General features: G+C 37.9%; 3 protein-coding genes across 7 annotated transcripts; 1 reads left to right on the forward strand and 2 right to left on the reverse strand.

The window, feature by feature from the left end:
- Window positions 1-4,415: 4,415 nt before the first annotated feature.
- On the reverse strand, window positions 4,416-9,052 carry rad1 (RAD1 homolog (S. pombe)). 2 transcript variants are annotated; one of them, XM_067365670.1, is made up of 6 exons: window positions 8,955-9,052; window positions 8,562-8,775; window positions 8,379-8,487; window positions 8,045-8,303; window positions 6,046-6,144; window positions 4,416-5,885 (listed from the first exon to the last, which is right to left on the reverse strand). In XM_067365670.1, exons 2-6 carry the CDS (start codon window positions 8,754-8,756, stop codon window positions 5,708-5,710), a joined length of 840 nt encoding a protein of 279 aa, XP_067221771.1. In that variant the 5' UTR covers window positions 8,757-8,775; window positions 8,955-9,052; the 3' UTR covers window positions 4,416-5,707. The 2 variants fall into 2 exon arrangements, with proteins under 2 accessions (XP_067221771.1, XP_067221772.1); XM_067365671.1 differs by having other exon boundaries at window positions 8,985-9,030.
- A 284-nt stretch (window positions 9,053-9,336) lies between these two features.
- On the forward strand, window positions 9,337-11,995 carry ift20 (intraflagellar transport 20 homolog (Chlamydomonas)). 4 transcript variants are annotated; one of them, XM_067365135.1, is made up of 5 exons: window positions 9,337-9,415; window positions 10,495-10,661; window positions 10,802-10,887; window positions 11,659-11,762; window positions 11,858-11,995. In XM_067365135.1, the coding sequence occupies exons 2-5, from the start codon at window positions 10,535-10,537 to the stop codon at window positions 11,937-11,939; spliced, it is 399 nt and encodes a 132-aa protein (XP_067221236.1). In that variant the 5' UTR covers window positions 9,337-9,415; window positions 10,495-10,534; the 3' UTR covers window positions 11,940-11,995. The 4 variants fall into 4 exon arrangements, with proteins under 4 accessions (XP_067221236.1, XP_067221237.1, XP_067221239.1 ...); XM_067365136.1 differs by having other exon boundaries at window positions 9,353-9,420; XM_067365138.1 differs by lacking the exon at window positions 9,337-9,415 and adding an exon at window positions 9,585-9,603.
- A 766-nt stretch (window positions 11,996-12,761) lies between these two features.
- Window positions 12,762-13,667, reverse strand: tmem97 (transmembrane protein 97). Its single transcript, XM_067365134.1, has 3 exons — window positions 13,423-13,667; window positions 13,181-13,325; window positions 12,762-13,038 (listed from the first exon to the last, which is right to left on the reverse strand). The coding sequence occupies exons 1-3, from the start codon at window positions 13,534-13,536 to the stop codon at window positions 12,764-12,766; spliced, it is 534 nt and encodes a 177-aa protein (XP_067221235.1). The 5' UTR covers window positions 13,537-13,667; the 3' UTR covers window positions 12,762-12,763.
- Window positions 13,668-13,715: the final 48 nt, after the last annotated feature.

The raw sequence follows: 13,715 nt of genomic DNA on the forward strand, positions 1-13,715 counted from the left end.
ATTGTTTTCCCCTCTGGTGTGGGCGTGGCCTAAATACGTTCTGTCTCTATGGTACAGTATTTTACTTGTGGTTTTTACCCCGAGGTCAGGCCACTGAGTACATACAGTCCTCTATGACATTAATACAAAGCTCAATGGTCAAACAAGTAACATGTTGATTTCCATCTCATCTGTGGTGACACTTCAGCACAATGACACAAAAGACAGTCTCTTTACTGTAAATAAATAACTTTTCCCTTTGCTCCAGTGTCCACATGACAGCTGAGAACAATAAGTTCATTACCAAGAGTACCAAAGTTCACTACCTGATAGAGAAGATAGAGAAGGGATCTATACGCATGTTTCTGTGAGACTCTGCAATAGCTTCATCCGTTACCAAAACACAACGTCCACGTGGGTGTGAGCGTGATGACTCGAGACGAGAGTGAGGCTCAAATTTACCGTGTCCTGGTGACATCATCCTTTACTTTATCCCCTCCTCCTTCTTTCATTCTCCACCATATCTGATAAACCTGTCTCGAGCACTGCTTGTCCACCTCCCATCCCACATTTTTCACATATTAGTTTTCATTGTTGTCACCTTAATTGCCTGAAAACAGTCCCTGTTGGTGGCACAGGGCCGCAGCTGCCACCCTTCAAGGTAATGGAATGGTGTTGAGTGACAGACCCGAGAAAATGATCTGCAGATCTAAGAGGCTAACAAACAATCAGACTGCGGTTGCATTTAGCTGCCATGTGAAAAGTGGTCATACTGTTATTTTGTGCATCATGTTCCATGATTGTGGCAAAAAGGTCAATTTGCATGTCACATATATCAAAAGGAAAAAAAAAAGGAAAAAAATATGCAAACTTCCTGATTCTCATTCATTCATGTTTGAAAATTACTCATTTGTAATTGATTACTTAATATGAATGTCATAAGAATCCAAACACTGAAAGCAGTAATCATTACAAATCAAGCAAAAATGATTACGCAAGTTTATCGCTTACGTGTTTTTTCATAAATATTCTCAAAGAAACAGAAGTGAGAGAACATTCAATTGAAACCCAGTTTCAGTCACATTTGTGAGTGTTTACATAAAGGATAGTAAAAATATAAAAGGAACTAAAAGAGAACAAAATGTTTTGTTTACCACTGTGGACATGTTGCACTTGTAACCATATTAAACTGTTGTCATTAGTGAAAAAAATGCATTTATATATATATATATATATATATATATATATATATATATATATATATATATATATATATATATATATATGAATATATTATATGCATTATGTATAAAAATGCATTTTATTCACTAATGACAATATACACACACACACACATTTATATATATAGTTCTGTCATGAAACTCTAGATGGCGCAGCCTGATGGGTCTTAACGCAAGCTAATGATAATTACAGCGTTAACTACTGGCACAAGCTGATTGGTCCATGTCACATCTGCAGCCAATGAGCTTGTTGCTCACACATTTAAATGGCTGGTTGTAGGGCTGCACGATTAATCGCATGCTATTCTCACGCGCATTTCGTCAGTAAAGCCGGTTCCCTGATTACCGCTAAATCACCATCACCTGTTTTTAAACGGAGCGCCTTTTAATAGACGGAGCCGTAGTTCACGGACAAGCCACGCAATATGCGTTCATTATCGCAGGTGATTAATCTGCGATATGAACGCGATATTGCGTGGCTTTTCAGTGATCTACGGCTCTGTCTATTAAATGCCGCTTCATTTGAAAACAGGTGATGGTGATTTAGCGGTAATCAGGGAACCGGCTTTACTGACGAAATGCGCGTGAGAATAGCATGCGATTAATTGTGCAGCCCTAGCTGGTTGGTTACATTCACTACAGCAGTTTGCAACGTGCTTTCAGAGTTCGTCTAAAACCCTCCACCTTCCCCAGCTCCACCTGTATAGATCTGCTATGGGTTACTGATATCTGCTATTTGTGCAGCAGCACTGTCTTACTCGCAGCAGCGTATCGGTGTATGTACTGGCAGTAGCAAATTCCTGTACTTGCTCTGCAGCAGCAGCAATAATCTACAACGGCTATAATGAAACTTGACTCTAGACTTAGATAACATATGACTATAATGATCACCCGTTAGTGGATAAAAGGTAAGAACATTCAATATGTGATGTATGAATTTGTATAAAACAAATGACTGGGAAATTTCTTACACACATCTCTATATCAGATCTTTAAACCATTCACAGGTGTCACATTCATCCTTTTCTCCGTAATGAAAGGTAGAGTAAGACAAAAAGCTCATTGTTCGAGTGATGGTCAAATGCACAGGGTGGGAAAGGCTATAGTGATGTCAGAGCTGCTCTAGGCATTACCTCATCTCCATCATCAAAGATCATTTCACACATGGTTGCAAGCTGAGGCAGAAGGAGAGCAGTATTAATGGGTTTGGGGGTGGATTTTCGAGGGCTGTTAAGGCCAGCTGTTGCAAACATGACCCCATGTGACACCCACAGTCCCAGAACAATGGCTTGATAATGTAGGTTATTTTTAACACAAAGTGAAGGAATGTTTCACTCAAATCATGTTTATGCACTGCGGAGTTTCCCATTCCAGGGTTCCATTCGGCTGACTAGGCAGGAGTTGATGCTGGGCCTTTGTTGGTTTATCAATTTCATGGTCCTCTGTTTTGCGGCAAGTCACACAGCACATATTGGATGTTACCACAAGTAGTTTCAAGCTGACCCTAAAAAGTGTTTAAAACCATTAAGTTTCATTAGCTGTATTAAAGGTTACGTAGTGCATTCTTCTAATTTATAGTGTAACAGACAATATGATGACTCACTGTCCCTAGTGACACCATGCTGAAAGCCGCGCACCTTCTCTTCATCTCCCGTGGGCTCTCTTGTTGCTAATTGTTGGAGTGTCACAACAATTAGGTCATTGCTGAGTTTGTGTTTGCAAAAACCCAGAACCTGACACCACTTGATTCACTGACATCAAACAACGGGTCAGCGCTAGATTGTTTATCTGAGGAACGGGCAGAGGATCGCCCTCTTCATCATTGAGCAAGCTGGTGTTTAACGCGCAGAAAGTGATGCCATCCCTCTGAGATCACCTGCTGTGGGTGATGTAGATCTAGCTGGATCAAGTTGCTCACCCTTATCAAATGATACACTGGTCTCGGTCTGTGGACAGTGTTTACTTGGTTACGCTGAATGTTGTTGTTGTCTGTTTGGTCAGTAATGGTTTATGTGCAAGTAATTTGAGTGATTTTGTAAGGGATATTTATAGATCAGGTGAATGAAAATCAAAACAATTTGAGAAGACCTAATATGTTTAAGGTAATTAAATTAAAGGATTAGTACACTTTCAAATGAAAATTACCCAAGCCTTACTCACCCTCAAACCATCCTAAGTGTATATGACTTTCTTCTAACTGATGAACACATTCGGAGATATATTCATACATATCCTGACACATCTGAACTTTATAATGGCAGTGAGCGAAACCAGCGAGTATGAAGCTGAAGAAAGTGCTTCCAACCACATTCATCATAATTGTACACCACATGGCTTATGTAGCGTACGCTTTTGAACTGTGAGAGTTTTAGTTTCTTCGTAAGTTGAATGCGGAAGGAGGTTGCATCGCTTCAGAAGAATTTTATTAAAGGAACACTCCACTTTTTTTGAAAATAGGCTCATTTTCCAACTCCCCTAGAGTTAAACAGTTGAGTTTTACCGTTTTCGAATCCATTCAGCCGACCTCCGGTTCTGGCGGTACCACTTTTAGCATAGCTTAGCATAGTTCATTGAATCTGATTAGACCGTTAGCATTGCGCTTAAAAATGACCAAAGAGTTTTGATATTTTTCCTATTTAAAACTTGACTGTTCTGTAGTTACATCGTGTACTAAGACCGGCGGAAAATGAAAAGTTGTGATTTTCTAGGCTGATATGGCTAGGAACTGTACTCTCATTCAGGCGTAATAATCAAGGAACTTTGCTGCCGTACCATGGCTGCAGCAGTGCGATGATATTACGCAGCGTCTCTCACAAACGTCTCCATGGTTGCAGGGCACGCTTCCCTGTGCAAGCAGGGTCTCACAGGCGCTGCGTAATATCATTGCACTGCTGTAGCATGTTTTCATCAAAAACCTTCATTTCTTTTCGACTGAAGAAAGGGGGTGAGTAAATTATCAGGAAAGTTTAATTTGAAAGTGAACTAATCCTTTAAAGCTGAATTTTCAGCATCATTACTCTAATCCACAGTGTCACATGATACTTCAGAAATCATTCTAATAGGCTGATTTGATGATTCTCAAGAAACAAACATGGAATTTCTTTTTCAGGATTAATATTTCATTTGATGAATAGAAAGCATTTATTTGAAATACAAATATTTTGTAACATTATAAATATTTTTACTCCTTGCTGAATAAAAGTTTTGTTGTTGGTGGTGGTGTAGTGCATCTCCAAGATGAATTTTATTGACTACAAGCAGAATAATACAGAGCAGACATTCAGACATTATTAACAGAAAAATGTCAAACATTGGCTCAACTCTGAAAAACTGTAAAAATCTCTCTTTAAATATCTTGCTGTGACAAATTTGCCATTTGCCTATACACTATTACTATGGTTCTGCTGCATTTATATTTATTTTTTTAACCATTTTTCCCCACACACAAACTAAGTTGCTTCTGTAATATTCAACAACATTAACGTTTTAACCACATTTTTCTATACCGATATTGTGACGTTTTAAACAAACCTTCTTGGTTCTCAGTTAGAATGCTATTCATTAAATTAGACAAAAACTCTAATTTGTGTAAAATGTATTTAACACTATTTAATAGCAACTTTGGTTGTTTTTAGTGGGCTTTTCTGTAGCGACTATAAGCAGCTTGAAAGCGGCACTGACATCCATCACTGAGGGCAGTAACCCGCTGAGATGAGAGAGTGACAGAAGTGCGCTTGTTTTGCTCCTGTAATGTTCCTCTGCCCGGAAACAGTGTTGCCTCGACAGCTGCGAATGGAGAAGCGATTGGTCGCGAGGCGGCAGTTCAAGCATCGCGCGCTGTTCTGGGACTTTCTTTTAGGAGTGCGTGCGTCAGCCAGCATCAACATCAAGCTGCTTTGCACAACTACATGTTTGCCTCGCAACGCATGCGTGTAATAAAATGAACAGCCATTAAAAATGTAGATGTTTCAGACAACAGCTTTAACTGTTCGACTGTCTTATTAATTATAATTTTGAGGACAGTAAACATTATGAGGGGACTTATAAACCGGCCATTGCATACTACGGTATGTTAATATGTTTAGGAACATTACCAGTCTTTGGGATACAAACACACACATATATATATATACTTATAAGGTTTCATTGAATATACAATTTAAAAGGAAAATCTAAAACATGTCTATCTTTAAATTATACATTTAAACCTTAGGTCCAACATCATACTTCTAATATTTTATACAGTAGCCCAATTAGAATTTCTCTGCCGCCCCCTGCCGATCACACATAGTATTGTCTCAAATTCAAGACAAAATCCAAAAAGTTTATTTTTATTTCTAAATACATTAAGCTTCTATTTAAGTATAGAACGTTAATTTAAATTTAAATCGGAATCAGATTAAGGAACTATCAGGTGCACACTAAATATCAAATAAAACTAAACAGTTATGAAGATGGAGATAATAAGACAAATGAAGCATTTCCAATTACTCTTCACCCACTTCTTCATCCGGGCAGCAATAGTATTCCACAAAACAAATCTGACCATCATCATTCCTCACAAGATACTGTAGAGAGAGAAAGCCTCGACTGTCCGTTCTCACGGAGACTTTACAGGACAGAGCCAAGGCCTTTGTAGAAGGTTTCAACAGGGACATCTTATACCTTTGGGAATAAACATGAAAAAAAATCATTCTTTTACCACTTATATGTGAATGCCACAGAAGTTCATTTATAAGCAGCTTGTTTTGTGAAATTCTGAATTTAGCACACAGATACAGAGCTCTGATTGATGGAGAATGCAATCTAAATGCTGTCCTCCTACCTGTTGGTCTGTAATTTAGTACACTGGAACAGCTCCATCATGTCTGAGTCTTTGGGATAGTCATAATGGGCGTTTCCAGAATTCCCGAATGTGGATAATCTAGGGTGAAAAGGAAAATAATAAATATCACGAATATGTATTGACATTCAATTGCCAAGTTTCTTTGTCACTCAGCAATAGTAGACCACATTTTTAGATCTCACAACTGGAGCTGACATACAGAATGAATAACCTTACCTTAGTAACTCCTTAATTCAATTATACTCACTACCGTTCACACATTAAAGGTCAGTAAGACTTTTTCTTAAAGAAAATAATACTTGTAATTCAGCAAGGATTCATTAAACTAATCAAAAGAGACTGATGTCGTCACAAAAGAGTTCTATTCAAAATAAATGCTGTTCTTTTGATCTTTCTATTCATCAAAGAATCCTGGAAACCAAGATTTCAACAAAATATGATAGAGTTTTCAACACTGATGATAGTAAGAAATGTTTCTTGAGCAGCAGATTAGAATGATTTCTGAAGGTCACGTGACATTGAAAACTGGAGTAATGATGCTGAAAAGTCAATCACAGGAATAAATTACATTTTAAAATATATTAAAACAGTTATTTGAAATTGTAATAATATTTTCACAATATACTGTTTTTACCGTACATGTTATTTCATGCATTCTGACTTATTTACTCTGTTAAAGAGTTGCATTCTCATGCTAAATATATATCCAACGTTTCAAAACACGAGTTGGACGTATGACAGAGTATTTCTGTGCCAAATATACAACTTCTGTTTGTGGACATGTTTCGCTGAATTTTTTTCGAGTATGGCCTGTAAGACATCATAAAAGGTTAGGAATTCCTTCTATGGGCACTTCTTGATAAGCGTGCTCACACACACCACCCAGAGCAAGAGCAAGAGTACGCCCATCAACGCTCTTCATTCGGGTTACCGAGAAAAAAAGCTGAGATTTTTTTCAACAATAGCTGCGTCCCAATTCAGGAGCTACACTCTTTGAAGGCTGCATACATCATCGTGGCAGTCTCATTTAAGAACAATAACTGTTAGATTGTAATATGTAATAAAGAAATTACAGTATTTAACACCTCACAATGAGTATCAGTCAATTTTATTATGGTTACTTTTCTTAAATAAAGACATCTTTGATGACGTATACAGCCTTCAAATGCAACCTCCGGAGGACGCAGACTCCGAAATGAGACGCAGCTCCTGTCACCGAAGGAGTGGTTTTGGGGTAACACTTTATTTTACAGTGTCATTGTTACATATGTTACATAATTACTGTAGTAATAACTAGAAATTATGCATAATTATGTGCAATTAACCCTAGACCAAACCCTCATCCTAACCCTATAGTAAGTACATGTAGTTTATTGTCATTACTCAAAAATTAAATGTATAATTACACTGTAATACTGAGACCTAAAATAAAGTCTAACCGTTTTTGGTTGTGAAGGAAAGATTACCTTTTTCAGCTTCCCAAAGAACCCAGCGTTAAGGGAACAGTGGATGAAGTTTGTTTTTCTGGGGCAGCAGCACGTATATTTGTTTGTTCCCTGAATTTCGGTGATGAATGCTTTGTAAACAAGTCCCAGTTCGGCGCTTGATTTGCAGATTTGGTGAGTAAATCTGCATCAAATGTCTGTGTTTTGTTGGCAATCGCAAGTGCATATAATGTAAACAACGGGAACGTTTTTGTTACCTTTTTATTTATGAACTCTTTAGCTCTTCCCACGGCAGGAACGTCTCCAGGAGCTCGGCTTTTTTTCGGAAAGACTCAGTATAGCGTACCTATCTTTTATAAATATGATAAAACTAAAGACTTTTTGGCGATATGAAGGACGCAATACTACTCTACAGGTACTCAAGATTAACATGAGATTGGCAGAAACTGTGTGTGACACCCCCCTATAAATATCCTTATACTTTTGAAAGGTAGTGTAGGCAAACTTGTCTGCTGTGTGTACGGGTAATGTACCTGAAGTACGGATGGCTTGGTGACATAGTGATCTGCAGAACTTCACTGGTCATGTCAAGCTCAGAAAAAGCCTCTTTAAGACTGTCTGACTGCAGAATCACCTTATTGGTTACATTTGTGCTGCAAAAGTCAAAGTCTATGGGCTCCTCAGGCTCCTGTGTATTGATCTTGCATACAGTGACCACGCCACCTTCCTCCAGGAACAAAGTCAGTGGATATCCATAGCCATTGTAGCACATTCTCAGTGCAGTGCACACACCTCAGTGGAGAAATAAAAAAGACAGAAATTAGTTAAATATATTTTACAAAAAAAGATCACCATTATGATACACACCTGGGACTGTGCTCCCCCCAAATATGGTTAGGCAATCCAGAAGGACAGTTAGGTTAACCTGAAACCCAACTGCATCCTCTTTGATAGTGTATTCTTGAAAGATGTCAGCCTGAGGAAAAAAATACACTGATCAACCCAATTGTTGACAACTGAACCTGTCAGAAACTGTCCTCCAACACCAACCTGAATGAACGCATTGGCTTGAAGGCATTTTGAATCCTCTACAGTGACTTTTAACCCATTCTGCGTTGCATTGAAGATGGCATGGTCCTTGAAAGAGATGGCTTTAAGGATGTTGGACAGATTCCTCGCGTTATCCAAACTGGCTATCAGAATGTACTGGTCAATGTCCGCTTGGGACTGAGTTGACAGAGGCATGTTTCTGCGTTGTCAGCATCTGCAATTACATTTAAAACATCTAACCAGCTCCTATAGGCTGTTTTGCAAATTATGGTGAGACGAAAACAGAGACATTATAATGACACTAAATTGTACTACACCTAGATGATCAATCTGTGGGGAAAACGAACATTAAACATAAACAGTATATGTTTGTATAAGTTATATTAAACCTACCGAGTAAAGATATGAAATATAAAAATTTACATATTTTAGAGTTTGGCGCCCTTAAGTGGTCGCTGCTCAGTCTTCTTCTGGTGTTTTGAGTTTAGTTGTCTATCCGATCCCTCGCACGCACCACAGTGGTCTGATGCGGGACTGCAGGAAGAGCTCATATACGGACTTTTACAATATTAGGAGGGGAGCACGGTGTGAAAAGTTAGGCACAAATACTCTTTTACTGTAATCTCTCATAATTACAGATACAAATAAATAAATATTTTATAGTTATGACATAGACTCGTGCTTTCCTACATTTTCAGAAATGCAAGGTGCCAAACATTAATGTTTAAAATGCGTATGTGCACCCCTCTCACTCATCATGAGGTGGACCGGCCGTCGCCTGGCAGCCGAGACAGACAGATGCGAGGAGGCGGTCAGTCAGTCCAGCAGAAGTGCCACATAATCAAATAAAAAAGGTCAGGTACGTTTCAGACGTCCACTGGTTTATTTAACTATATGTAAGTGTGTAGTTCCGTTTAATAATTTGAGCGACTAATTATAAAAAATAATAAACAATATGTCCAAGCTGAAGTTCCCAGCTAGTCGGTGTTTGTTTATCTTATCTCAATAGCAACCAGACCTTACCAACAACAAGACGAAACTTGTGAGCAGTAGCATTTCTTCCTCGTCGAGTAATTTAAACTAAGTTTACGTGGTTTATGTAACGTAACTACCGCTGCCGTTACATGTAGTTCTAATTAACCAGCGGACTAGCTAAGCGGTTAGCTAGCTTAATGTGATGTGGTGACATATGCTTTATTGCAGGGCACTGTGTGCTGGACAATCAATATTGTATTTGTTTTTCGTTATTATTGGGTTCACGGTTTATAAATAAAATGAAACTTGTGCTTCTTTTTTTTAAAAAAAAAATAACGTTCTCCTGATGGCTGTTTCATAAAAGACGCTAAGAAAAGCGAGGATTAAACTCCAACACCTGACTTGAATGATCCTAACAAATGAGTTGGGGCTAAAGCGGTTTCATAAAACGTAATTGAAGTTCACGCAGTCCCGCTAATTTGATCCAGGTTTACCTAGTCAAGATAATTGCGCGTGCACGATTTTTCTTAAGCAGCCCTAGATGTCGATCATGGATCAAATCGATCCACATTTTGTGCTTTTATGTTTGAGACATGGTGTTTTCCTCAGTGCATAACTTACATTTCACAGGTTTATTCTCAATCTGTAAATGTTAGAAAGCCATGCAAATATTTCCATTTTGCTAAAATATTTTATCTTGGACATTAAATGTGCCTTATGTACAATTTAAAACCTACAAGTAAGTGTATTTTTATGATAGCAATAACTGTAAATGGACTATTGTAATTAGGTAAATCAAAGCTAATATTCTGTTGGCAAATTACAGAGTTTAGATTCATCTTACCAATTAAAATGTAGTATTTAATTGAATTCAGAATTCACTGACTAACTAAAATAAGCCTGGCTTGTATTCTAATCTTGTTTTATGAAATGGCCCTCTGTTCTCTGTGCATTTCAGCTGTTATTGAGTCACACAGGCAGGTTGAGGTCCTCTGGTCATGGCTAAAGACCCGTTGGCAGAGGCTGGTCTTCATTTTGATGAACTCAACAAATTGCGAGTACTCGAGCCTGATGTGAGCCAGAAAACCACTGAGCTCAAAGAGGAATGTGAGGACTTTGTTGACAGTGAGTTTTTTTTATTTTGCTCTTTATCTTATTTTGGAGTGAAGTTTATCTCTTGTGTTGACTGAACAGCATTTCTTTGCTTTTTTTTTCACAGTAATACAGATCAATAACTCATGCTTGGCATTTGTTTTTGAAAACAGAAATCGGCCAGTTTCAGAAAATTGTAGGTGGACTTATTGAACTTGTGGATGAACTGGCAAAGGAAGCTGAAAATGAAAAAATGAAGGTACATTCTTGCATTTTAAAGGTGCCCTAGAACCAGTTTTTACAAGATGTAATATAAGTCTAAGGTGTCTCCTGAATGTGTCTGTGACGTTTCAGATCAAAATACCCCATAGATTTTTTTTTAATTGCCTATTTTGGGGCATCATTAACAATGCACCAATTTAGGCTGCGGCCCCTTTAAATCGGGCACTCCATGCAAATGCAAATAGCGATGGCTCTCGTCTCCGTGAATACAGTAAGAAACAATGGTAACTTTAACCACATTTAACAGTACATTAGCAACATGCTAACGAAACATTTAGAAAGACAATTCACAAATATCACTAAAATATCATGATATCATGGATCATGTCAGTTATCGCTCCATCTGCCATTTTTCGCTACTGTTCTTGCTTGCTTACCTAGTCTGATGATTCAGCTGTGCACAGATCCAGACGTTAATACTGGCTGCCCTTGTGTAATGCCTTGAACATGAGCTGGCATATGCAAATATTGGGGTCATACATATTAATGATCCTGACTGTTACGTAACAGTCAGTATTATATTGAGATTCGCCTGTTTTTCGGAGGTCTTTTAAACAAGTGATATTTACACAAGGAGGAAACAATGGAGTTTGAGACTCACTGTATGTCATTTCCATGTACTGAACTCTTGTTATTCAACTATGCCGAGGTAAACTCAATTTTTGATTGTAGGGCACCTTTAAATAACCATCAGTGCATATATATGTGTTATGTTCATGTATATATGACCACAGTGATTATCCTACAGGCCATAGGTGCAAGAAATTTGCTGAAATCGGTTGAAAAGCAACGAGAGGCTCAACAGCAACAGCTTCAGGCTTTGATTGCAGAAAAGAAAATGCAGTTGGAAAGGTAACCAGTCTTATTATTGTCTGTATGTAGTGATCAATAATATATTTGGGCTCTGTATTTATTTACTATATGTGAGACTGTTGTTTTTTTTGCAGGTATCGAATAGAATATGAAGCTCTTCAGAAAGTCGAAGCAGAGCAGAATGAATTCATCGATCAGTTTATACTGCAGAAATAAGAGTGCTGTTTCTCCTCTCTCTGTTGGACAGGAAAAGTGATGCTATGCATCTTGACTCACAATGACTTCCTATTATGTGCCGGGTCCCAAACTAGGTTAATTGAATTGACCAGTTAATAGGTGACAACAGACGTCCGTTTCAGCCTCAGCCTCGATTGTGTTAACATTGAGTGCGTTTGCATGGCCAGTTCCACGGGGCACATACTTGTAATCTTTCCAACTATAGTTCATAATTTCAGATGAATACTATTTATATACAAAATAAGTTATTTATACTATTTATATGGAAATTAGTTTGTAAATCCGATCTTTTTTACAACAGCAAAATACAGTATTTGCATGTTACTGTAAATAATTCCATCATGAGACATCTTCAGGTAAATCATTTTCTGTATGATTTTTTTTTTTTTTTTTTTTTTAAACTGCTGTTTGTGACTTGAACCCATCCAGTTTTATTTTATCATATCCTCATGACAATTTTATTGGGACCATACCAAAATATATTCCGTAAAAGTTATGGAAAACTAAATATGAAATTCATTCATTGTTATATGTTTACATTAACCATTTAGATCATCAGGTGTGTTATCTCAATATTTGACAAACTTCATACAGATTTGAAGAACATTTGAATAAAAATATATTTTGCTTTTACATGCGTTGTCATCAGTACACAAAACTAAATGACTATGGGAGTCAAAAAATGGATAAAAGCTACATACAATTACCAAATATTCTGATACATATTAAAATATTTAATCACATTTAACCAGTATTAACTAGGAAAAAAACCTTGGAACCCTGGTGGGTTGTAATGAAGGCATCTATCTTTGTTTCTTGGATTTTGAGGAAGCGTTTCCTTTCGGAGAGGTTGAGTTATATGGTGAACTGAAGAGCATGGTGAGCAGTATCATAACAGGGATGATAAGGTACGGAGCATAAATGGACACCAGGGTCAGGCGTTCGTTCAAAGTTTGGGGTCCTGGATGTGGCGCCAAAGGAAAGTTATAGAAAAGCACATGGCTTAAAATTGGGAGAAGAGTGGTGGCCACATGAGCAGAATAAATGATTGCTGGAGTTCTGATCCATTTGCAGCCACCTATTAAATAGAAAAACAGGAATAATGTGACCATTGACACAAGTGATCAACCACTAGATGCCACTGTTGTGTTATTAAAACCCCTTATTCCATAAATCATTGACTGGCACTAATGATCGAGGTTTAGTTGATCTGAACTGACCCTTTAGGAAGGCGTATGCTGCAACTGGGAAAAAGGGCAGCTGCACGAGAGCTTCGCAGAATACAAAAGACTTGAACCACGCAGGCGGGTCCATCATCATAGGATCCTTGAATTCAGCAGCATACCAGTGCAATAAGTTTCTCAGCTGTAACACGAATAATAAACATTTATTTAGTGAGAAATAATTGCCTATAAAAACCATAAACTTAGTGACAAACACGAGTGAGAGAGTGCAGACTTACCTCAGGTGGATACAGATGTTCTGGAAGCAAAGCCTGAAGATCAACCATGAGAGTAATTGGGATGTGTGACGCAAAGTATATGAAATATATAATTTCTAAAGCGCGAAGAAACATTTTTAACTGTTTTTTGACACTTAGTTCCTCCTCCGGCAGTAGTTCAATAGCAGTGGACGGCGTCAGTGAAGAGTAGCGTGTTACTCCTCAGTTTCCGATTGGTTTTTTAACTCGGACATTTCTTAGCTTTGTCTTTCCATTGGTCCATCGGCTCGGTTGATTCCTGAAGTGGGCGGATT

The sequence above is a fragment of the Chanodichthys erythropterus genome, chromosome 17, assembly GCF_024489055.1.
Source record: "Chanodichthys erythropterus isolate Z2021 chromosome 17, ASM2448905v1, whole genome shotgun sequence".
Taxonomy (NCBI): domain Eukaryota; kingdom Metazoa; phylum Chordata; class Actinopteri; order Cypriniformes; family Xenocyprididae; genus Chanodichthys; species Chanodichthys erythropterus.

Excerpts from the sequence above, each read along its gene's own strand:
- rad1 (XM_067365670.1), bottom strand. The coding sequence starts at position 8,756 with ATGCCTCTGTCAACTCAGTCCCAAGCGGACATTGACCAGTACATTCTG. Across the intron at positions 8,488-8,561 it reads AAGCCAATGCGTTCATTCAG|GCTGACATCTTTCAAGAATA; the intron begins GTTGGTGTTGGA and ends TTTTTTCCTCAG. Across the intron at positions 6,145-8,044 it reads CCAAGCCATCCGTACTTCAG|ATTATCCACATTCGGGAATT; the intron begins GTACATTACCCG and ends TTTTCACCCTAG.
- ift20 (XM_067365135.1), top strand. The coding sequence starts at position 10,535 with ATGGCTAAAGACCCGTTGGCAGAGGCTGGTCTTCATTTTGATGAACTC. Across the intron at positions 10,662-10,801 it reads ATGTGAGGACTTTGTTGACA|AAATCGGCCAGTTTCAGAAA; the intron begins GTGAGTTTTTTT and ends TTTTGAAAACAG. Across the intron at positions 10,888-11,658 it reads CTGAAAATGAAAAAATGAAG|GCCATAGGTGCAAGAAATTT; the intron begins GTACATTCTTGC and ends ATTATCCTACAG.
- tmem97 (XM_067365134.1), bottom strand. The coding sequence starts at position 13,536 with ATGTTTCTTCGCGCTTTAGAAATTATATATTTCATATACTTTGCGTCA. Across the intron at positions 13,326-13,422 it reads AACATCTGTATCCACCTGAG|CTGAGAAACTTATTGCACTG; the intron begins GTAAGTCTGCAC and ends TTCGTGTTACAG. Across the intron at positions 13,039-13,180 it reads AGCATACGCCTTCCTAAAGG|GTGGCTGCAAATGGATCAGA; the intron begins GTCAGTTCAGAT and ends TCTATTTAATAG.